Source organism: Chelonoidis abingdonii, chromosome 15 (assembly GCF_003597395.2).
Source record: "Chelonoidis abingdonii isolate Lonesome George chromosome 15, CheloAbing_2.0, whole genome shotgun sequence".
NCBI classification, from domain to species: Eukaryota; Metazoa; Chordata; order Testudines; family Testudinidae; genus Chelonoidis; species Chelonoidis abingdonii.
Window position 1 is genome coordinate 35,364,869 of NC_133783.1, and position 25,823 is coordinate 35,390,691.

The 25,823-nt window shown below is 38.9% G+C and overlaps 1 protein-coding gene across 2 annotated transcripts; it reads left to right on the forward strand.

Annotated features, from left to right (window-relative positions):
* Window positions 1-12,021: 12,021 nt before the first annotated feature.
* ZNF518A (zinc finger protein 518A) lies at window positions 12,022-24,739 on the forward strand. Of its 2 annotated transcripts, none has more exons than XM_032770256.2 (3): window positions 12,022-12,251; window positions 14,700-14,828; window positions 17,303-24,739. In XM_032770256.2, the coding sequence occupies exon 3, from the start codon at window positions 17,428-17,430 to the stop codon at window positions 22,084-22,086; it is 4,659 nt and encodes a 1,552-aa protein (XP_032626147.1). In that variant the 5' UTR covers window positions 12,022-12,251; window positions 14,700-14,828; window positions 17,303-17,427; the 3' UTR covers window positions 22,087-24,739. The 2 variants fall into 2 exon arrangements, with proteins under 2 accessions (XP_032626147.1, XP_074928812.1); XM_075072711.1 differs by lacking the exon at window positions 12,022-12,251 and adding an exon at window positions 12,517-12,841.
* The last annotated feature ends 1,084 nt before the right edge of the window (window positions 24,740-25,823 follow it).

Below are 25,823 nucleotides of genomic sequence, written 5' to 3' on the forward strand. Positions count from 1 at the left end.
TCGCTAAGGGGAGGGGGCTTAGGGGAAGGGATCCCTCCCGCACTCACCAGCAGCGGCGCAAGCAGAGCAGCCCGGCCCCAGCCTGCTCCACTCTGCCAGCTCCCAGTCACAGTGTTCCGCTTCCCACCACAGGTGAGTATGGGGGGCATCCTTTCCTCAACCTCCCTGCACTCACCTGCGGTGAGAAGCAGAGCGCCATGGCTGGGAGGTGGCAGAGTGGAGCAGGCTGGGGCCACGTTGCTCCGCTTCCCGCCGCATGTGAGTGTGGGGGGCGTCCTTTCCCCAACCTCCCTGCACTCACCGACAGCGGGAAGCAGAGTGCCGTGGCTGGGAGCTGGCAAGGTGGAGTGGACTGGGGCCAGGTTGCTCTGCTTCCCGCCACTGCCGGTGAGTGCCTATCAGGGGGAGGGGAGGGGTGGATATGTGTCGGAGCAGTCAGGGGACAGGAGGTGGGGTAGGGAGTGGGTTCCTGGGGGTGATTAGGGATGGGGGTCTCTGGAGGGGGCGGTCAGGCAACAAGGAACTGGGGGGCAAAGCAAGTTTGATACAACGCGGTCTCACTTATGACAGGTGAGATTTTTTTGTCTCCCGAGGACCGCATTATATTGGGGTAGAGGTGTATTTGTAAAATCAAAAAACATTATCATGGGTCCATCTTGACTCTTGCATAGATATTACACAAGGAGTGTTGAGAAATGGCAATAGAAAGCTGAATAGTAGCTGAAGGCAAAAACAATTAGTTTTAAGATAATGTGGAGTCTATCATATTTAATGACAATATGGTGCCTCACCCAGTGGTCTGGGGTATCAACTCTTAGGGCTTGGCTACACTTGAGAGTTACGGCGCTGGTGGTGGCTTTACAGCACTGTAACTTACTCCCTGTCCACACTGGCAAGGCACATACAGCTCTGTATCTCCCTGGCTACAGCGCTGGTTGTACTCCACATGGAGGAGAGGAATAAAGAGAACAGCGCTGGTGCTGCAGCGCTGGAGTGCCGGTGTAAACAGTGATTAATCTTACTACGCTATAACGGACCTCTGGAATTTTCGTGTAATGCTTTTAACTAAAGAACTCTCTTTGTTTTGTTGTGATGCCTCTCTTTGTTTTGTTGTGAACTGGGGGCTCCCAGAGCTGCTTATTTAAAACACAAACACAGCAATTGTTTGCTCTAGCAGAGGCAGGCAGGGAATGTCCACAGCTAGTGTTTGCTTGAGAAGAGAAACAGCAGGGCAGGGGCGTGGGGAGGGATTCCCTCGGAGCAACTGTTTATCTGGTCTGCAGGCTATTTGCATTTAAGAGTGAATAAGAGAGGGGTGGGGAAGTGGTTGGAATTTGCAAGGCAGGGTGCTGACACAGTGTCGGCTCCAAAAATCCACTCTCTCTCTCCCCCCCATGCTCCCTGTCACACTCCACCCCACTCTCCTCTTTTGAAAAGCACGTTGCAGCCACTTGAACGCTGGGATAGCTGCACATAATACACCACTCCCGACACCGCTGCAAATGCTGCAAGTGTGGCCATCTGCAGCGCTGGTAGCTGTCAGTGTGGCCACACTGCAGTGCTTTCCCTACACAGCTGTACGAAGACAGCTTTAACTCCCAGCGCTGTACAGCTGCAAGTGTAGCCAAACCCTTATATTTTCTTAGTATTATGTACATCTTTGTCATCCCTCAAATGCACATTCTGTTGTATCAGAAGCTTGATATTTCCTGAACTATTTTTCTTCATGAATTTATTCTTTCAAGGGAATTGGCTGACTATAGATAGATGAATCTTAACAAGGTTGCTGTCATCTGGCAATTAATTGTCTATATGTGAAAATCTCTTTGATATAAATCCAACAGTGCTGCCTGTGATTGTTACTATGTAATAGTTTTTACTGATCTCTTTTACGTGATTGGGTATTTCATATTTAAGAGGAAAATCAACTGCAGAGTTTTTAGTTAAAAGAAATCCATCAGTTCTCTCTTGCTCTATATTTTTCAAATGGAAAACTACGCTCAGTATCACTGAGTACGTGGCAGCGTATACTACCAATTGATTTCACTTATAGGATTATTTTTCCTCACGCAAATGTACTTCACTAAAAAACAACAATCAAGCCAATATCCTATTCAACTAAGTTTTTTTTAAAACAGGAACTGATACAATATGCATGTCTGGAATACTGCATAGGAAGCCTCCTAGGGCACAGAATTAAAATAATAGCCTATATAGCTCAGATTAATTAAAAAGCTTGCAAAACAAAAATGTCATTATTCAGTCTGTTTTCAAATGAAGTAAACACAGAGTAACTGAGCTGCTGTCATTAGGCAGTGAATTCTAAAGCCTAGGGGCACAATTAACAGCCAGCCTGGCTCCTGATATCTCAGGTGAATCTTTTGAAATAACTAGTAGGGGGACTAAGAGTCTCATCAAGGGATTGGTAATAGGATATAGAGTTTTTTTCCCCTTTAGGTTCCTAGATCAAATTTAGCCCAGATTGATAGTGACTGGAAATTGTAATCAACTGATGGCTATATGAAAAGAGTTTAATCTCAGTCTAGTTCCTTGGGGACAAAATGTCCCTATCATCAAAAAAACACCATCACAATTGATACTAGAGATGCCAAGCAGTGAATGGACATGGAAATGGCCATTGCCTTGGTGAGTGGCTAATCTAAATCAAGGACAGAGGTAAATTGCAGGATGGCAGGGGAAGCTCAAACTGTGCTGCTGCCTCTGCCAAACTTGTTCTGTGGAGAGGATTTAAATACTAAACCAAAGACACAAGGTGTGAGATGACAAAAAAGAGCGAGAAAGATCATATGACTGTGTCAGAGCAATAGACTATTAAATGCTCTTGTAGACTGAGACTATCACTTTAAAAATCCATTTGCAATCTTATTGGGAAGCAGTGCAATAAAAAACAAATGGCTGAAATAAGGCAAAGTTTTGTGTTGATTAATACCTTTGGTATGATGAACAATCTAGAGGTTTTTCAGGGCATGTTGTGGGAGACTTAACTAAAATTCAGTATGTGGTAATGTAACAAAAGTCTGGAGAAGCATAATGGTATGTGAGGGGAAAGAAAGTGTATTAGTCAATCTGCATTCTCCTGGTAGTGAAAATACATTTTCAATATTAGATTTTAAGTGTCATTCAAAGGATGGTACCGGAACCAAGGTTACAATGAGCAGTGACCAGAATATAAGTGATTGGTGTTAAAAGGGCGAAAATAGAAGACAGAGGAAACAAGTAGTGCCAAATTCTGCACACAAATATGCACAGCTAGTTCCCACTGAGGTCAACAGGAATTGTTCATTCAGTCCTGAAGGCAAAAATATATCCATGATGTCCACTACCTACTGGATTTTCTATCCTTCTAACAAGAATCATCTACTTGGTTTGCAAAGTTGTATGTGCGTATCTGAGGATAAAATGTGGTTACGTATGTCAAATACTCACATGAATATCAGTCTTTGGGTCTGTATGCAGCACTTAGAAATACTTTAAGTGCATACAATACTCTTCACTGAAGGATCTCAAAGTACTTTACAGCTACTAAAGTCTTACAACATCTCTGTGAGGTGTAAGTGCATTAGGTTATTCAGATGGGTAAACTGAAGCACAGAGAGGTTCAACAACTTGCCCAAAACTAGGCTGGGGTCTTCATTATTCAAATGAATACTTGGATGGCAATGACTTATGACAGTATTCAAAAGATGCCTATTCAGGTTGGTAAAGCAGAGAGTTGTTATAGAGGGGGAAGCTAGAATGCAGCCATTAGCTAAACCAGAAACTGTCAGCAGGCTCAAATTATACATTCTGCAGTGACAAAAGCTGCATGCAGTTTTGTAATTTCCTCAGTTATGATTTAAAATAACCTGCTGATTTTAGTTTTTCCTGTTTGTATGTCTGTAATTCTATGCCATTAAATTTTAGTGGGGAGAATTAATGCCAGACTTGCTAAAGAAAATAAGACCAGTACTCAGGATGTATTTTGAAATGTTGCATCAGGAAGACATTTGTCAATTGTGTGTGGTTTCTTGTTCTTTAGTCTGCTAAGGGTAAAATTCTCCTCCTAGGGTTGTAGATTGTCTCATAGTTTAAGGATCGCTGTGCACAAGCAGACCCGTGGAACTCATTTCAAACCTTCTCTGGTTGTCCCTGAAATCTGGGTTTTAAAGACTATTCTCATTATTATTTATAGCATTTGTAGGATACCCATCACCGTAGGCAGATCTGTTGGGGGTGGAAAAGTTTGGAGACCAAGATTTGACCTGCAGATAGTCAGTGTTAAAATGAAATACAGCTATCCATTTGGTCTCGGTTCTCCCTGGCTGCCACAAGCACATGGAATTGGTATGCACATCCTTCTGCTGAATATGCTGTATAAAGAATATGATCGTTGGACAAACACATTGCGAAACACTCATTTGCATGAGCCAGGCATACATAGGACTCCACAAAGTTAGGCTTCTCAGCTGGATCCATTGATATCAATGTGATTTTGGGCATTGACTTAAATGGGGCCAGGATTTCATCTTAGGAAATAGTTACAAATCCCCATTTGACACATAGAAGCATTTGAAAAAGTGACATTTCTGCCATAGATCTCATGGAGAATTTTGCTTGCTCAAGGGAGCATTTTTATTTCCAGAGGAGACAGTCTGGGTGCTCTTTTATATATATGCATATCTATAAATAGAGAGCGAGAGAGAGAGAGAGAGTTTGTTATGTTATGTTATGTTTTATGTTTTGTGTTGTAAATGGCTAATAGAAAATTCCATTGTTATTATTGGGGTAGGAAGAGTTTCAACAATAATTTTATCTAAAAAGTTTAACCAGAGTATATGTATTTAAAAAGATGGCTCCAAAACATTCAAAGGTGATTTATGTAAAACATGGAATCTGTACCAAGTAGTCATATTGTTAGATGGCTGGTTTCAATTGTTTTAAAATTACTTTTTTAAATAAAGAATGTAACATTATAGGTATACAATGCAATGTAACTGCAGAATACAAAGAAAACACACATTTGTGTCATCATTCTACTCTATGTAGTCACCTTACAAGGCCATACCTTACAAGATGCTCACTGTTTTCCTCATAATAAACAGTCCTTTATTAAAACCTTTCAGTAGGGTCTGCTGAGTACCTATCCATTAATCTCACATCTCATTTTTTTTTTCAGATAGCCTCAATTTATGTTAATAATTAAAACAAACTAAAAAGATGAGCCACTCAGAGATCAGTTTCTTTATGAAGTACAGTGTACGTTTTTAACTAGTGCACTTTTGTGGATGAGCTGCGATTATTAGGAACACCCAATAAATAATTTCTCTAAGACAAACAGTAGCCTGTTTGTTGACTGAGCCAATCAGAATGCACAATGATACAGTGAACAACTGTCACCGATATAAAAATAAACATCTTGCTTTGGCTTTGAATTTATTTTTGATAAATGCCTCAACAGCTAAAATAGCAGGAGACCATAATCAAGTGGCAATGCTGTTCTACCTCACTGATTTGTTATCTCTTAAATATACCAGTATTAATGCCTACACTCAAGGATGTCTTTGTTAATATCAGGATGTCATTGCATTCTCAGAGTGGTCTTGCCCGCATTGCTCATGCAATGACACTGTAATAGAAAAGTGGTTGATATTTTAACTTTCTTTGTAGTTTTCATGGTGCCAGTCAGCATTAGACCCATCTAAGCCAACTCCTTTAATGTTGCAGGAGTGTGGGTAATAGGTTTGAAGCACTACAGAAGACAACCACAATATTGTCATAGTTTGTAGAAAGTAAATTTGACTTAAAACTACGTTAGACTCAACACAAATCAGAGGTTCAACCAAGTCTAAGAACAGAAGTGGATCCAAAGAGCATTTGTGACCCAGTCGTTTGGGCCTGATCTTGGAGATACTTACACATGGGAGTACCTTTTTACTCATGTGAGTAGTCCCTTTTACTTCTCCATGTCAATGTTAATACTCACATCAGTAGTTATTTATAGATTGGGTTCTTTAAAAAATCTAAAATCCCCCACCATTTCAAATCTCAGTATTGAATTTAGTCTCAGCTAATGTGATATCATAAAGCAACTCCAGATAAACAGTGTCTTTGAAGAAATATGACATGCCCCAAATTATCTAGAAGGTTAGCTATGGGATGAAAGCACAGCAGAAGACGTGAAATAACGCGATCAGTTTTAGCCAGATATATTCACTTTATTAATTCGAGTACGGATCACGCTATCAATAACAATAATGCATTTCTTCAAAGATTCCTCAAAAAGAAGCTATTTCAGAATTAGGCAAGTGTATGTCAGGCAGACCCACAGGCAGTGTCATTAATGGGGATAAGTGGCTTTCTTATGAAAATGTGGAGTCCTCCAATATGATTTGTGTTGACCTCTTACCCCAAAATTGACCTTATAATTCAATGTTCTCTTTTCAGAGTTTCTGAGGAAATCTTTAAATAAGTCATTGACTCTTAGCTGTGGGCCTCATTTTGCATTATCTGAAAACAGGGACAGTCTGGATCACAGATATTTATTAATCTAATAACATAATATAATAAAATGTTTTATTTACATAGTACCTTTATTCTAAATCACTGTAAAAGGAATAAATGCTCCGCACCACATAAATGTAGCCACTTCTGCAGAAGAAGGTGTCAACCTGCCAGCCCACAGAACATTGCAGAACACTGGAAGAACGGAAATATTGGCCCAGGGGACTGGAACAAATTTTTTCTTATAAAAAATCCTATGGGATCTTTCATGCCTACATAGAGCACTTTGGATTTTAATATTCATCTGAAAGATCCCACACAGTAAAGCGGATCAAATTCAACTTATCTGCTAAAGAAGAATGAAGAACTGAGTTGGCTCTGCTTGGATTTAACCTGAGATCCCTAGGAATCTAGGCATTTTAAGTGTGATATTTAAATCTCTAGATCCTCCAGCTGTATTATGTGTTATCACTCTTGGGTAGGAGAACACTAAGAGGCTCTGGTTCAGAAGCAGCATTTGCCAAACCCTAACCAAAACATTATGGTGTTGATACCACATTAGAACAATCATAGTGTGATGTTAACATCAATATATATGAGGAATATGTATTATTTCATTCAGCTGGATACACTCTGAATATTGGCTGGCGAAAGGGTTTTAGTGAGACATTGGACTCATCTGTAGTCCTTAAATTTCCTTAATCTCTTTCAGTTTAGTTTCAGATCTAGTCCCATTGGTTGATGATCTCCTAGTGATGGGCAGTGATCAAATGTCTATTCTGATTCAATTAGTTTTTTAGTCAGCCTTTGAAACCATTGTCTCTGAGGTGTTTTTGACACCTCTGCAGACCTGGAGGGAGTGGATGGTATCACTTGGTAAATAGAGAGTACTTTTGGGTAATGACTCAAATATCTTAAGGACTTAGTCTAAGGTATGTCTACACAGCAAAGAAAAACCCATGGCTGGGCTAGCCAGCCAACTTGGGCTCGTGGGGCTTGGGCTGTAGGGCTGTTTCATTGCTGTGTAGACTTCCAGGCTCAGGCTGGAACCCAGGGTCTAGAACCCTGCCAGATCAGAGGGTACCAGAGCTTGGACTCCAGCCAAGTCCAGAAGTCTACACAGCAATGAAATAGACCTCCAGCCTGAGCCCTGACAGCCCAAGTCATTTGGCACAGCCCAGCCACAGGCTTTTCTTTGCTGTGTAGATATACCCTTATATAATTATTTTTTGGTAAGAACAGTTATAAAATAATTACAAGTTTTAAAATAGGAACTTTAGTATTAAATGTAACAAAATATATTTCTTTATACATACGTTCTTATATGAATCTTGACTTCACTGTAAAGTCACTGTCATTAGTATACTCCTGTGTAACATGTATCAGTTATGTTCCTGGTTTTTCTTTGCCATTATATTGAATCTCCAGCATATCTATCTATCTATCTATCTAGGTAATCTCACTCTGATTGATTGGTCCTTCAGCCCTTGTACATATATAAAACTCAAATGTTAATATTTTGTAGAATTTGCATGGGAACATATTTGACAATGCAATTTATATTTTCATGCCCTCCTTCCAAAAAAGTACAAACATGAATGTGACATTGTACTATAGATGTGAACTGCACTCTGATATGCATAGATAATTCTTTCATGATGATTTTTCTGACAAGTATTCACACTGAAGAAGCAAACAAAACAGTGTATATACATCCTGGGGTGTTGTTTGTTTTTTCTATTTTCAAAATACAGACAGTTTTCTGATCCAAAAAACAGCAGTTGCAATTCAAACATTGATAATCCCTGACCACTTATGAAAATTTTGTTCTTCTTAGAGCAGTTTGTTTAGCTTATCATAGAGTCCTCATTTGTCTGTCTTCAGATTTACACAATGAATATTTTACCTTTGTTTCTTCTCCACTTTATATTCTGATATAGAATGATATCTCCTACTATTCTCTTGAGTTTTGTGAATATTATGCTATCTTTTTTTAATAAAGACTAATGTCTCCTAGTCACAACTAATGAATTTGTTTTAGCGTTGTAGTGAACTGTTTCTTGACCAGAACAACAATTTGATGGTGTGCATACAAAATGTTGGATACACCTTTCTTCATTAGTGGGCTAGTACCTACCTCACTTTTCACTTAGTTTTTCTAATTGTTTTATCTGGCTGTGACAGAGACTCCCTTCAAACAACTCTCCAGCCTCGCCAAGCTCATTATCATCATCAGAAGTGAGCTCCCCACAGACCAGGACACACCAACTCGAAGTGGCACCAGACCCTGCCAGAACAACAGATGCAAAACCTATCGCTACTATAATCAACATCCCTCATAACACAACTTTCAAGATCTGTGAGTCCTACACAGGCCTATCACAACATGTGGTGTGACTCATCCAGTGGATTAAATGCCCCAATAAAAACTACATGGTGTGAAACCACACAATCCTTCAGCTCTCAAATGAACTCACACAGAAAATACAAAAGATAAAAGACAAAAACACCACATCACCTATGGATGAACCCTTTTTACAAAGTGATCACTCTATATCTGAGTCTGCATCCTTAAAGGAAACCTGTACAACACTTTCAAAAGACAAGCCCAGGAGCTTAAATTTATAATGGTGCTTCGCACTAAAAATCGTGGTCTTAATAAAGACACTGGATTTATGGTTTATTACAACAATCTCTAGCCCACTAGCCCCCCTTTTTGTCCCATGACTACAAGGGTGTTAATGGGCCACTTCACCTTGAGTGGTCTCTTAAAATATGTGGTAACTGCTTATGACAAATTATCTGTTTGATCTTAAGAACATAAGAACTGCCATACTGGATCAGACCAAAAGTCTATCTAGCCCAGTATCCTGTGTTCCGACAGTGACCAATGCCAGGTGCCCTAGAGGGAATGAACACAACAGGTAATCAAGTGATCCATCCTCTGTTGCCCATTCCCAGCTTGTACTTAGCTATGGGTATGGCTACATTAGAAATTTCAAAGCGCTGCCCCGGCAGCAAAATATTCCAGAGATAAATGGACCTGCTTTTGGCATTACAGAACTATAGTTAATATAACATATATGAAAGATTTTTCATCTGAGGGTTTGTAGGAATATGCATCTTTTGACATGTTAAATTGGCACACCGCAAACTTGACATGGCTTCCCCTCATTCTCATTTTAAAATCAGAAATACAGGGGCAATATCTCAAGCTGTGATGACAATCTGAATGAGGGAAATATAAAAAATTATGGAAATTTGTTATGGCTCCTTTTAACACATGAACCACACACAATATAATCCTTCATCTCCAAAGGGAGAAACTTTAAACAATGACTTAAATTCAATCCTCAGAGGAAGTCTTCCTCCTTTCAATTAGTGAGACTTAACAGGCATGGAGCACTTAGGCCTGGCCTACACTAAAAATTAGATTGACCTAGCTATATCGCTCAGGGCTGTGAAAAATTTGCTTTCTCAGAAGGGTGGATTACCTACATCAGATGTTCTCAAACTGTGGCCCGTGGACCACCAGTGGTCCATGAGCTCCATTCAGGTGGTCCGGAGATAGTTCCCTCTAAGGTGCATGCCTGGGCAGCCGCACATGAGAGAACAAAGGGCCATCCACCTAATTAATGAAGCCATGCAGGAGAAGATGTACATGTAAGTGAGGTGGTAGCCTTGGGGGGAATAGGAGATAGGTGGGAGGAGGGAGTGAGGTCAGAAGAGGGGGCGGGTGGAATTTAAGATGTGCAGGGCTGTGGTGGCTAGAGAAAGAGGCAACTTTCCCCAACTCCTGGGCTGTGGCTGCTGGGGAGAGACATCCTTCCTTCCCAGCCCTAGCTCAGGGGCTGCCGCAGCAGGAGACAGAGGGCACATCCATTGCATTAGAAAGGTAAGACTACTGATATTAAAATATGAGTTGTATGCTTTTATTTGTAGAACAAAAAAAGTTAATTATTAAGGTTTTTTTTATATAGTGCTTTTATCCAAAGCGCTTTACAATAGTTAGCTAATGGTACAAACAACATTTGGAAAGATCATTAGCAATTTTTAAGTAGTCCACGAAAAAAAAGTTTGAGAACCACTGACCTACATAGATGGAAATACACCTTCTATCAATGTAGAAAGCGTCTACACTACAAAAGCTGTGCCACTGTACTGATTCTAGTGTAGTCATATTTTTAATTGAATTGCTCCCTTTGGGTCCAATTCTGTTCTCACCGAAGGCAACTGGACACCATCAGTCCTTTTCACTCCTTCCTCTTGCCTTTGCACCCTCTTTCATGGCCTCCTCTGTTTGGAACAGCATCCCTTTTCCCATGCCCTTTCTTCCTTCAAATTTCACTTCTTCCGCTAATCTTTCCTATATTGATCTTGTCATTGATCACACCTCTTTGCCTTCTTGCATTTGAATTTATTGTATTGTATGTGTCAGAGATTGCAAATTCTTCAGATAGGGATCTTGCCTTTTTATATGTCTTGTAAAAGACATATAAACACAACATATAAACCACAAACACAACACTCTACTAACAATAATTGTTATGAAAATGGCAACTGTAGTTTAACCCTTATACCTGGAACAGTCTCCCTTTTCTAGTGAACTAAACAACTTCTCTCTGAAGAAACATTTCTTCCACAGAACCTTTCAGCTTTGGTTGCTACATTACCTTGAGTGTGTAAAAATATCTTATCTATGCCAGGTATTTCTAATGTGCTAATGCGTGTGAGCTGCATAGTCTGTATCTGCACTGGGCTCCTTGAAGCAGAAACCATATCTTCGTCTATGTCTGCATGATGATGAGTACCCTGTCATTGTTCAATGAATCTCAATGAAATGGGGTGCATGTGTGTTTCTGTGAAAGTATTATAAACTTGTTAAATAAATAGCAATATTTGGTGAGAAAAATAGAGATACAACTTTTTACTCCACTGAAGTACACTGGCCACAGAAAAGGTCCATTTTAGTGGATGGCAAACTGTTGCTAAAAACAGAATTGGTTGGCATGTATTGTGGGGAGGGGAAGGAAGGTGACCTTAGTTTGGATAAGGGCTGTGGGTAGATCAGGGGTTAGTGCGCATATAATCCATCAGGGTTAGGGCCCCATTTCAAAAGGTTGAGGTCTGAGGCTCTGAAGGGGTTGTGTGTGTCTGTGTGTAGGGTGAGGGGTATGTACTTGGCTGGCAGAGGAGGATGTGTGGGAGGTTCGTGCCCTGCAACTGGGGGTCATGTATTATGTTCCTGTGCCCCCCCATCTCAGCCCCTCCAGTCATAGACAAGGATAATAAGGTGACCAGACATCCCAATATTAGGTGCTTTGTCTTATATATGCAACTATACCCCACTCCAAAAAGTGCCTTGATTTTTCACACTTGCTATCTGTCTCCCTAAGAGGAGGAGGAGGAGGGAGGCTGTATGGGGCTGTCAATGCTGCTGCCTCATATATAGCAGGATCTCAGCCTTGCAGCTGTTTCAGTCAACATAGAGCTGCCAGCACAGGGGCACGGCGGGCATCCAGCGGGCCTGCCACTCCCCCCAACTGGGGGCCTGGAGGGTCATCAGAACGCACCCCCCTCCTTGAGCCTCTTCGGCCTCCGTCCGTCTGTCCCAGGTGAAGCGCATATCCCTCCGCCGCCACCCCCACCCCCCATTGCTGGGCTGGGCTCAGTTCGGCAGCCCCACAGTCCCCGGATGGAAACTGTTATGGCCGCCAATTGTGACTCGCAGGACTATGGAGACGGGCAAGGTAAGTGGGCGCAGGGCACGGTCCCCAGCGGGCGAACGGGTTCTTGTGCGGCCCCCAGGGACGGGGCTGCGACCCCGTGCACGGGAGGGGGTTGCGGAAAGCAGGAGCGACTCCCTGGCGGGGCAGGAAGCCGTCCTGCTGTAGGGCTGAGCCATCAAATAGTTCCGTGCGCCTCCCGCCATGAAAGTTTGTGGGGTGGCCCCAAGCTCCGGGTGGGTGGCGGGAGGCGAGGGGGGAGCAAGAAGGAAGGCGGATGAGCACCCTTCCGCGGGCACTAAGTGTTTCCTTTGGCCGCATGGCAGGGGCCCATGGTCTGTGCCCGTGTATCCTTCCGCCTGGCTGAGGGGCCAGTAGAGTCCCCGCCTGGCGACTCTGCCATCTCCGTGGCCAGCAGCAGGAGTTCAGCGTCCCCGGGAGTCCCCGCTCCCTGGGGCGCCGAAACGGGGCAGCCAGGTGTGGGGGGCTGCCCAGCACTGCCTAGCCTGATGGGGATCAGGCTGAGGAGAGGTGACTGGCTGCGGGGGGAGACCACTCACTGCCCATTAGGTGCCCTGGGTCTCACCAGAGCCTGAGTTGCCTGAAAAGCTTGAGTAAGTCTACAAGGAGGGATTCTCGTCTCAGTGCCTCAGAAAGGGCCCCCCCCAGCCCAGCCCAGCCCACTTTTGCTTAGAGTGTCTTGTAGTAATGGCTGGGAATAGTTTAAAGTGTACCACTTCAGAAGTGTTCATAAAGGTAGCTAAACACACGTTTTTACACCTTGGGGTTTGTATTTCAGCCCTGTTTGTCTACCATATATGTATATGCACTCACACACATTACATTTTTTTCCTGAGAGCTTATACCCAAGACTAGAAAACTGTTCACAATGGTTTTATGTCTTATCATGAGTAGAGTAGTCAACTGGTAGCCTTTAGAAAGAGCTACTTAATTGTGGTGCTTAGAGTGTCTAAAATGTGTACCCTGTGCTGTGCTAATAATATATTTAATGAAGCTTTTTATAGACTGTTAGAAATGTAGCTCAAGAAAGTAATTGTAGGTATTTTATGGTGATTGCATAGCACTGTATTTCTAACATAAGATGCTTTTATAAACAATAAACCTTTCTCAGTTAATGTCCATCGTAATTTAGGCTCAGATTTTTGTTGAAATTTAACAAGTTTCACTTTGTTTTCATAAAATAAAGATATGAGAGCTCAAATATACTTTAACATCAGACCCTATTTCTGTAAGCCCTTAAACATGTGCATATTCCTGTTGAAGTCAAAGGTCTGCTTAAATAAGTGAAAGTTTGCAGATTTGACCAAAAATGTGAAAGTTATTTTTAAACTAGAAAATTTAAGATAGTGGAAACAAAATTTATGCAAGACTTTGACAATATTAATTGACTGTAACCTTATTATATTTCAAATTTAATTTTTTTCCTTACTATTTGATGAAAATGTATAATAGTTGACATGGAGTTAAATTTGTGTACAAAGGACTAATGTTGGTTGTTTTTTATGTTAAAAATAAGAATACTTGATTATCATCAGATTAAACTGGGTCATTTCTTCTTTGTATTCAATGGCTTGCTTTTGTTTTCACCTACATCATGTTTTAACAACATATTGGCAAACTGGAAGTCCTTCAAAACAAGATTGGGGCCTAGAAAAATCTAGAAACTGCTTACTTATCTGAGTAAAGTTAAGCATATCCATAATGTTTTCAAGATTGGATCCTTACTCATGATATCAAATATAAGACATGTAAATCCAGTTTTATTTTCAAATGGTGGTGGGTAGACTAATTCCTTTTCCTTTCATGTCCCCCTTTTTCTTTTTAAAAAGCATTTTTTCAAAATCCTCCAGAAATAGTTGTATGGCTTCGCCAAAGTTAAACTTTGTGGTGGGTTGGTGCAGTTTCAAAAATCAGTGGACTGAGCCCTGGTCTACACTACAAACTTACGTTGGTGTAATAGCGGAGTTATACTGACTGAACTCCTGATGTAGAGAGTGCTATGTTGATGGGAGGGCTTCTTCCTTCTTGGGAAGGTGGAAGCTCTCCTGTTGGCCTAGGTAGCATCTTCACAAAGTGCTGCAGCTGCATTGTTGTAAATGTATATAAGCCCTGTGGTGCCACGTAGTGTTCTCTTTCTATGGTTTGTTGACAACTATCATGTCCAGCTACTTGGTTACCAAAGTTATAGGCACCTTAGAAGTACCCAAGAAATCGATGGCAATCAAAAAACAAAAATGTACTCTCCCAACTATGTTAATTCCACTCATAGATTTATAGATCATATGTCAAATTACTCCATTCTTCTTGACAGAACTATATTTATTATATAAGAGTTTGTCCCATCCTTCATTTGGCTAAAAACACAGAAAATGTTAGATTGTGAAGAATTTATGCTTGTTTTTGAAATTCTTATATTTACAGCTTTTTAAATCTCTGTCCTTTTATTTCCAGATCCTTCTCTTAAGTATTTCTCCTGACTGTGGCCTTTTCTGATCGTTGTATTTTTATGCCTTTCATTCTTGTGGAAGAAAAATGTTGAAAAGGCAAATGAAGATTTGAAATCTGATCTTTCCCTACTGAGTAAGTTCAATGTGTGGCTAGCTAAAAGACACAAAATAGAAGCCCAGTGAAATTTTTAAGTTTACTAGTTAAGAATTTTGTTGTGTGGGGAGCTACACTTTAGAAAAAAATTCCTATTATACAGTGAGGCAGTTTTATATTAGCATATGAATGTTAAACTAATTAACCACACAAGTTACAAGTTAAGTGGAATTTAACTTGGTTGGATATATCTGGCAAACACTTTGCCAAGAGCATCTGTGTTTTATCCAGATAATGAAAGGTTGCCCAACTCAGGACCACACTGGTGCCATAATAGGAACCTGAAGTTCACCTTTGCATAAAATACAGCATACTGCCTTCATTTTTAATGCAAAATGCAGTCTGTAGTTATTACTGGTCTCAGTGTTCAATATAATGCTCCATCATCATCTGAGCAGCTGGCTACTAGCATTAGGATGGAGCATGGCATGCTGGGACATAATAATTTGAATGGGTTGCATCTTGTCTATTAATAATATCCAGCTACAGTGAAGAATTCTGAGCCATACTTTGTCATCCATGCTTTGTTTGGGAGCTAGATTATTTTCTCTACTTATATAGCAATACATCAGTGGATCTTAGTGTTGACAAGAGGAAACATTAGTATATTTTTATTTTAGTGACAATGAAGTGTATATGCAGTGCCTCTGTGATGGCACAAAATAGAGTAATATCAGATGGACTAATCTCACATTTGTGAGTATAAACAGGAAATGTACAATAGCTTATCTAAAAATAAAATTCCTCTTTTCTGTATGCTAGGTCATTGGTCTTGGTTACCAAAGACTTCTAAGTGTGTGTGTTGGGTATTTTTATTGGTTTTAAGAACACCAAATGTGTAATTTAAAACTCTGTGATTCACTTAACTGAGGAACACTGTTAGTTGAATTTTAATTCAGTCTAAAATATTGCTATTACTATACTATAATAACATATATTACTATTGAAAAGTTGTATAAAATACTGGAAAATGTTTTGCTCTTTATTATTTGGAAGACTTGTTTAGGAATCCTAATATTTTTTAAAGGTGTGCAATAAAGAATGTGTAAAAATGTTTTTTTTTGCCTTTCTTGCTCCTCTGATGTGTAAATAGAGCCTTGGAATTTTCTTCAGCTTCTATCTTGATGCTTGATTTTAATGTGTTTAATATTGGGTCTTCTCTTGGTAGAGGACTATGATAAAATATTTGGAGAACCTCAGTTGTGCTGTTGTCAGAGCTTGTTACCTATACTGTAGCTTTTGCATACCCCTAACCAAGAGGGGATGAAAAAACTCATTCTTACAGTTTGTATGTTAACCAATAAAATGATCTATGATTCAGTAGCCTCATCACCTTGCGTAGTTATGCGTGTGTGTGGAGGCTGCTGCTCATGTCACAGTATCTTGTGACTCTACTACTCAAGCAACATCTCCAAAAATTTTGCTAAAGCACTCCAGAAAAGAGGGACGTGAAGATATCATCATTTTTTCCAATGTTAAAAAAAGTAAGCAGGAAGGAGAATTTTATAGATTTTGAAGAAGCAGGGAAGGACAACCTCCTTTTTTGTTTTGTTTTACAGTTTACCTTTAAGGAGTGAAAATGATTTCCTGTGGCAATCTATTGGACCTGATACTATGTTGCCATGTGGGAACCTTATTTCCAAACGTGGACTTGAGCTTCCAGACCTTATGCCAGTGAAGCCTCTTGTGCTGCTTTATATTGATACAGATTTTTTGTCCACATCATTTGTAAAGTAAAACTTAAATCTGGCTATTCCCCAAGATTAGATGATACTGGTTTCTGTTACACAATGTTTAGCTACTAGTATGAGTAGTGAAAACTTAGCAAAAGTAGGGGCATTTTTATATTTTAATGAAGTCAAATTTCACTGCATTCTTTAGGAATTCATTCATAATACAGTAGATGCCTTTTCATGACCCATGTCATAGTAAAGTTAATTATTTTTATATGGATTGAATCCAGAGTTTATCTGTTCCTGAGTAAATAATAAAATCTGACTTAATAAAAAAGGCACTCAGAAGTTCTGATGCTTACACAATATGAACATATATTGAAGACTTCTGTTTACAAAAAGCTATGTTGTGAAGAAAACAAAAACCATAAAGATGTAGCTATGAACTGTTAGTGTATTTTTTTTCTTTTGTCAATAGGTATAGCACGTACAATTTTAAAAATATTTTTATATATTTTTGAAAATATAATGCCCAAATGATCCAAAAAAGTTTCATAAAAATAAAGTTAAGTTAATTGTTGGAGGGAGACTTTGTTTTTTGGCTTGGTGCTGTTCCTCCTGGCTGCCACAGCAATGCAAATATATAAAAGTAGTAAACAGTTTAAAAATATATTTAAAATGCTGGCTCATAAACTATACTTTAAATAATTTCGTAAGGAGTATGTTACAATTGAATCAGCTTTTAAAAAGTAGCATTCACTGTGCTATTTTTAATTTCAGGGAAATTAAAATGGAGAAAGTCATGGAACTCTGAAGATATTTCTGCATAACAGGTTTGTCTGCTGGAAAAATTACAAAAACTCACAAGATCTCCCTGAAACAAAATAAAGAATATTTTTAAAACCATGCCATCTGAAAAGGAACAAACTTTTTGTGATAAAAAGCCGACCACTTTATTACAAGATGCTGCTGCAAAGAAACTTTGTGTTTGTATTCCAGATAATGCTGTGGAAAAAGCATTGGTGAATGATACTAGAAGTGTAATGCTTCCACCACTGATTTTAGATGTCAGTCTTTCTTATGGACTGAAAAATGTGAAAATTGATTTGCCCAAAGTGAACATTCCAAATGAAGTGGTATTGAAAAATGAAGTTGATAGATTCAGAAAATTATTTCAGTGTAAAGAGCAAACTGCAAGAAAATCTTTAAGTCAAGAGAAAGTAAATGGAAGTCATCTAAATTGTTCAGAGAGCTACAGTTTGCAAAGCAAACCAGAAGTGCAGTTTGAAGAAGAAGGTTTGAAAACTTCAGCAAAGATACTGAATTTCACCTGTACAAAATGTAGAGACAAAATTAGATATAGCCCAAATGATCTACAGAAACACTTTCAGCTGTTACACTATGGAGAGTTGCCTTCATATCCTTGTGAAATGTGCAATTTTTCAGCCAATGACTTCCAGTTGTTTAAACAACATCGCCGCATCCATCGCAGCACTTTAGTAAAATGTGAGATTTGTAATGATGAGCATATATATACTCTGTTGGACTTGACAAAACACTTCACATCAAAGCATTGTATAGATGGGCATTTTCAATGTGAAAAGTGTGGGTTTTCTACCCGAGATGTGGGCACATTTGTTCAGCACATTCATAGACATAACGAAATCCAGTATAAATGTGGTAAATGCCATCATGTCAGCTTTACAAAAGGGGAGTTTCAGGAGCATCTTCTGGTTCACACTGGTGCATTTCCTTTCAGTTGTCAGTATTGCAACTATAGTGCACCACGGAAGGATTACCTTTTAAAGCATGTAATAGCTTTGCATAGAGATCACTTATATGCAAAAGATAAACTGGAGAAGGATAAATGTGAAAAAAGAATAGTAAAGACTCCAGCAGGGCTCAAGCTTATTTTGAGAAGGTACAAAACAGGAGCATCGAGGAAAGCACTTTGGAGACGGAAAAGAATTAACAATGGAAATGACAAAACTGAAGAGCAAAATGCACAAGTGCTTAGGAATTTGAATAAAATTCAACCCAGATCTGAGGAGCTAAACCAGTCTATAAAGGAGCTGCATATGAATGAAGAAAAAGATCAAATTATACATAACGAAAAGCATAATCTCCAAGGTGGAACAGTGTCGCCTACTACCATGCAATACAATAAAGCAGAAGATGGGTCAAGTTTTGGTTTGGGATTAATGAAAAATGCTGTTCATGGACCTACAGTTCTGATGGTGAAAAATAATAAAATATCTGTTCCAGCAAACTACAGTGCTAAATTTATGGGATTTAAGATGGTGGATGGAAAACAGCATATTGTAATAAAATTGTTGCCTACAAATAAACAGAATGTGTATTTTTCGGGACAAAAATCTGATGGTGTTAAAGATGTCTCAGCTGATTCTTTGCTACAAACTGCTGATACTTTTGGCTTATCTTCAAGTGCTACATCACATGTAACTAATCAGCAAACTCTGAAGAATAATTCTCTTCACTCATTAACCTCCACTCCATTTTCATTTTCTACTCCTTCAGGAAAAACAAAAGCAGAAAAACAAAATAATGCTTTATCACGTGGTAAGACTATTTCTCAGACTATAGAATCTCCCACTGTAGTTATAGGAAAGAATGCAACTCATTTGCCAATGAAGCCTGGATCAACTGCACCTCCATGTGACTTGGTGACAAAGGTTGGAACTAGGGGTAATGTTCTCTCATGGGAAAGTTGTATTGCTCACAGTCGTCCTCAGGTATTATCTCCCACAGTTACAAATACACTTCATTATGACCCTATGAAAATGCCCTTCCCTAAAATACAAAATGGTGGAGTGAGCAATAATGGTGGACCTAATCATCTCTACTATCCATCAGTTGATTCATCTAACCAGGGACTACTGCCTTTTCATAATTACTCTAAAATAGACTCTTCAGATAATCCATGTGGCATTTGGATGCCAACAGATGACAAACCTAAAGACTTTATGTCCAGCAAAATGTTACTTCCTCAAAACAGCTTGAGAAGTGACTCTACAGCCTCATTTTCACAGTCAGTGAGAGGTTTAAATCCTGAAAAATGTGTATCATCCCAGTTAAATATTAATTCAGTTTATGGACATGTAAACACTAAGAATAATTCTGTCTCTTCAAGAAACCAATCTAAATGTATTATTGACAGACAGTGTTTTATGGAAAAATGGCATGGTGGTAGCAAACAGTATTTGGACACTAATATAAACCAAGTGTTTGAAAATGTAGCTGAGAAATCTAAAGCAGAAAATATTTCAGATTGTGCTAATTCATCCCTTATGCCTAAAATCACATCAGTTTTCTCGTTACATAGTAAACAGGCATCCAATTATTTGTCACCTGAAGTAAACCAATTACTTCAAGATGTGCTGAAAGTAAAATCAACTACTCCGCAAGAATCTCACAATAAGTTAAATACCTGTGTAAAACTTCATTGTGATCAGTCATTTTCATGTCATCAGACAGACAGTAAAACTTTTACACACTTAAAAGACTCCACTGCACGTGGTTTAGCCAGTTCTTCTAATGTAGGTGTTCATATGTCTAAGAGAGAGTTGAACGTGAAATGTAGCACAATAAATGAAGGTATATGTTTTGGGAAAGAAAGACAGGCACCAGTGACATCACATGATGCAGAAGAAACGGATAAGTTATCTAGAACTGCGGGTGTTGGTACATTGCTTAAAACTCATACAGATGCAATCATAACACAACAGTTGGTAAAAGATAGGATGCGATCTGCAACCCAGAATCCTAGCAGCTTCTCACCAGTTCTTCCAGAACAGAAGAAAACACTTTTAGTTCAGACACCTCCACCAGGGTTTCTTGTACCTTTGCATCTTGCTAACCAACCAAGCTTACAAGTTGTTTCAGGAAAACCTCTCCCGTCAGCAAGTTCATCAGAGGTTCATTTGACTAAAAGCATACCGGCATCCTTCCTTTTAAATAAAAGACCTGGAATGATATTGACATTTAGTAGTGGGACACTTGGCACAGTTGCAAATGTCACTGGTGATAGCTCTCAGATTTTAGGGAGAGTTACATCTAAAGAGTATCGTAAAATAACAGTACCAACTTCAAAGACCGAGTTGAAAAATGACAGTGTTAGAAGTGTAAATAATTCCTCTGGTGTTAGCATTGTGTCTGATGGGGCGGTAAGTGATTTGTCAAATAGCGTGCCATTCAAAGCGCCTCTTGTAATTACAAATTCAGTTGATTCTTCTATGAAAGGAATTTCTTCTGAAAATTTTTTACCAGAACATCACGGCACTGTGTGTGGTTCCTTGGAGTCAGTAAAACAACAGGAGATTCCACAGAAGCAGCCTGTTTATGCGCTTTTGCCTGATGGACGACAGGCAGTTTTTCTGAAATGTATGACACCAAACAAGCCTGTGGTACAGAAACATAATGTTCAAGAAAATGCTTATAATCAAAATTGTCAACCAAAGAAAACTGGAGCCATGCAACAAAAGCTTTTGCTGAAAATTAAGACCTCTACTTCTGATGCAACTACTGATCTAAAACAATCAGTTAGCAACTCAGTGCCCTCACTACAATTGGATAAAATGCAGTCCTTTAAAAGTCCTGCTATAGGGCAGAAACAGACTATTATTACTTCTAGTGATGCCTTATTCTTACCAGGTAGATTGATGCCAGCAAATCCCTCTTTGGCAAGCTCTAATTGTGTACTTCCTGTAGAACCTGTATGTTCCACCAAGCCTACAGGGGCATGGTCACAAAAGTGTTCAGTTAATTCTACACAAGCAGTAATTGCTAACAAAGGGAATAGTTATGGTAGCCAAAGGTCCACGTGGAACACCAGAAACAAACTTTCAAAAGTCAAACCTTGCTTGAAACAAACTGGTCATAAAAGTTCTGAAGCTGTGGTTTCACAAAGAAACAAGAATTCCAAACGAAAAACTAAGGATGATTTCCAAGAACCCCCTAGAAAGAAAATAATGTTGCACAGGAGGTGCAAAGAAAAGAATCAAACTGAAGTTGTTAGCAAATCAAGTGGCCCTTACAGACCAAGGGCATCAAAGGAAACTGTGAGGACTTTGAAACTACTTCCTTTTAATTCTAAACAACTTGTAAAATGTCCTCGGAGAAATCAGCCAGTTGTAGTGCTGAACCATCCTGATGCAGATGTTCCAGAAGTTGTAAATGTAATGAAAACTATTACTAAATTTAAAGGACATGTTCTTAAGGTCTCATTGTCAAAAAGAACTATTGATGCTCTTCTGGAATCAGCATACTGCAATACTTTAGATATTGCTACTGAGGATCTCTCTCAAAGGAGGCACAGGATGATAAAACCTGTTAGTCCTGTAAAAGAAAGATTTGTGTTAAAATTAACACTGAAAAAAACAAGCAAAAACAATTATCAGATTGTGAAAACTACCTCTGATAATACCCTGAAAGCTAACTTTAGTTGCTGGTTTTGTGGTAGGGTATTTGACAATCAAGATAATTGGGTGGGGCATGGACAGAGACATTTGATGGAAGCTACCCGAGACTGGAATTCATTAGTATAATCTTGATTAGCGAAGAAAGCAAAAATAAATACCTTACTGTACTCGTTTTAAAAAGAACCAAGTTGAATTATGATACACAGGTTACTTAGGCATGGTAGATAAATACAAAACAATTTTAAAATAATGCAAAATAATAGCATCAAATGTTGAGATACAACAAAGAACTTTGTGGGTTAGATGTTGTATAACTAATTGCAATTACAGTACCATAAAACTGCATATATTTTTCATTACTATCATGTCCTATATTTTTATTATTCTATAGAATGAGTTCCCAGGATTTTTGTTCTGTACATATTTAAAAACCTAAACATGTAAATATTTTTGTACTGCTCAGTTACTTGCTGTAGATCTTGCACAGAATTTCTTTCCCTTTTCAGTTCTGTGCATGCACTACTAAAACTGATTTAAAGGTTTTTCAACTACACACAGCTATTACCCATGGTTTGTTTTTTTTGTTTTTGTTTTCAATTTGAATTGTTTTTGATTTTGCTTTTTCAGGGATTGAACACTATTGTTAGCAAGTGCCTAAAAGATGTGAAACAGTTTACATTTATGTCAACTGTATAACCATAGGTCCAAATAGGACCATTTCCCCAATAGTTTCATTTAAACAAAGCCATATGTGAATGCTTTAAGCTGTATTGCTATGCACATGACACTTGTACTATTTCTGTGCAGTTTGTCTACTTTCTTAGTGAAGTATTTTTCATATAAATTAATAAAACATGTTACAATTGTGGTTAATACATTGAGCTTGAGAATGGAATCAGTTGGAAAGATACAGTATGTATTCATAATGTATATGGTGTTTAAGAACGGTGAACATTCCTAATCTGTATTGATTCTCATCAATATTAAATTTGCTATAACTGTGTTTACAGAACGATTGTGAGAGTTTATAAAAATGTATGTTTTCTAGCCCCAGTATGTACTACCTCCATCACAAATCCCAGGTAAGTGGCAGCATGTAGTTGCACTGTCCTAGGACTTTGCTCCAGGGAAAACAATCAGTTCCTATAGCTAGTGCAGATTACTCTCCCTTTCTGCTTCCTCAACTGCACTGTCTGGTATTTGGGGAGGCCTAAACTTTGGCCACTCCCCACCCCACCCATCTGTATGGGGAGTAACAGCCTTGCAGAGGCTGCTCTACCTCCTGTTGCCACTGGTAAATAGGAGTGGCTCATGCAAGGGAATAAAAGAGTTTATGCTCCCTTACTTTCCTATGTGGACACACAGCCAGGATCACAGTCTGACCCACAGAGATACTACATTTAGGGCTGTATCCTGCAGTCCTTAGGGAGTCACTGGGAGTCTTGCATAAGAACTGCAGGATTGTACTCTAAATATCTGACTCACTTTTGAAATGTTGCTGGAAATCTTAAATGGATGAAATTCAGCTCTATGCTCTCAACAAAGGTTCTGCATATTTAAAACATTGCGAGGTCTTAAATTGAACACAGGTTCTCTGGGCTGGTTCTCTGTAGAAGGGTGAATGTCACTCTGACACGAGTATGGAGCCTGATCCTGTGTCCAGTGAACATAGTCCCAGTGGGAGCAAAATTAAACTAGATTAAACTTCTATTTCATAAGGTGTAATAAGTGTTTTCTGTTTTAAAATGTCTCGAATTGTTTAAATAGGGATTGGTACTTTATATCAGGAAAAGTATGTGCTTTCAACATTTAAACACTTAGAAATTTCCTCTTAAACTATCCCTGCAAAAAAGTTTAGCATCGACAGGTTGCTAGATGCAAATAGTTTTATAACTGTCTTAACATATTTTCTTTGGCCAAGATTTTTCAAAAATGGGTGCCTAAAGTTAAGCTCCAAACTTATATTTAGGTCCCAAAATAACATCCCTTTTTGTTTGTTTTTTTGTTTTTCCTCCAGAAAGTGCTGAGCACACGGTGGCTCCTAGTGACTGCTAAAACTTTTTGTTTATTGTGACTTTTTGGCTTGTTTGTTTTGGTATACAGTGCAGGTGTTTTTTGTGCATGAATAATGCCGACACCTACATTGGTGGGGGAGAGAGGAAGTATGAAAAAAATGCGTTGGTATGTGTTTTGAAGGTGCTTAAGAGTGTGTGTTGCTTTGTTATATAGAAGCAAAGCAGCAGTCTTTACTGGAAATGAAAATTAAGCAATTTGGTGGTAGAAAACTTTGTAATTAATGACTTCCATCATTCATGAGGTGTTTTTACTTCAGCTCTGTAATAAATGGGTATATAAGTGGATTTAGATTGAAACGTGTATTTGCATTCACATATGGAGCAGCATTTCAGATCAAATATTTCATTGAAATATTTTCCTTGATGAAATTTAAGCCTCATAATGAATTTGTCACACAACTTGTTAATTTTGCAAAGCTTTTAATATAGTGGGGAGAAAAGAAATGTTCTGAGGCTCTTGCTTGGCTTTTTAACACTAATTTATGAAGAATCTACTACTTGGGCTACTTCTGTGTGGCTTGTGCTGCAGTGCAGCTAAGTGAGAGCATACATGGTAATGGCGATTTTAGCCCCCTGCTGCAGCAAAGCAACTCTTAAGCAGACTGAGTGGGTATATGGATGTTTGTTGTAAATCTAAAATTCTGTTGCTTCTGAAATTCATTCCTGTAATATTGACATTAAATTTTGATCCTTTATAAAACTCAGTATGAATTATCAATTTTATATCTCTAACCACTAATGAGCCAGTTACAAAAGACTCTTGAGGATTTAATTGTACCTTGACACATTCTGCTGCACCATCCAGAATTATATGGATGCAGTGATTGACTGTTGTAATATGGTATCAGTCCAGATTTTTGGGGGAACTATATTTATATACACACACGTTGTCTGTATACATTTTTCATAAGTATTGTGTGGCTGATAGTCTGGAAAATATCAGCTTCTTCAGAGTTAAAGCATTCAGTGTGCATCTTTGTGTTACAGATGAAAGATCCTGTTAAGAGGTATGAAGAGGTACATAAAATGCATTTGTAAATATCTTTCTGAAAACCTGCTGGCAAGGGTTGCAGCCACAGAGTTACCAAATTTCATTGATTTTAAAAAAAAAAGTTGGTTCATTTGGAGACACTTTTTAGAATTGGTTATTGCTAACTTCAAAGTAAAGATCATATAAACAGATCACACACCAGAATCTTTTTATTAACATAGATGCAGTTGGTAGTGCTGCCTGCTGTTGAGGTTGTCTGACATTTCCCATAATAAGACCTTGTCTTCTAAGTTGCTTATTATTTTGCTGAAATTTTGCATACTGGGATTCTGCTTCTGGCTGTTCTTGGAAGTGGCTGAACCATTTTGCTGAAACTTTCAACAACATCATTTGGGGGGAATAGTTTAGTTGTGCTCTAGTGCCTTTATATGAGGGAGCAGAGATTTGAAATTTGGCAGAGGCATGGCACAATCTTTGTGTCAGATTTGTGCCTTCTTCTCTTCTTGTGTAAAACCACCCGAATTTGGCCAAATTTTAAGCCTTTGTTCATTCATGTTGCATAGATACTTGAAGTTGAGCAACAAAATTGAGGATTTTTGTCTTCACTGAGTATGTTACAGCCTGGAGTGCAGGGACTGAGCAGGAATTTCCATGCAGGTTGCTGCAGTACTAGGCACAGGAACTGAGAGTTGGAAGATTCCACTCAGCCCAGTATCCTGTCTTCAGATAATGGCCGGTGCCAGATGCTTTAGAGGGAATTAACAGAAGAGCAGAATTTATCAAGTAATCCATCCCGT

Coding starts and splice junctions, on each gene's coding strand:
- ZNF518A (XM_032770256.2), top strand. CDS start 17,428: ATGCCATCTGAAAAGGAACAAACTTTTTGTGATAAAAAGCCGACCACT.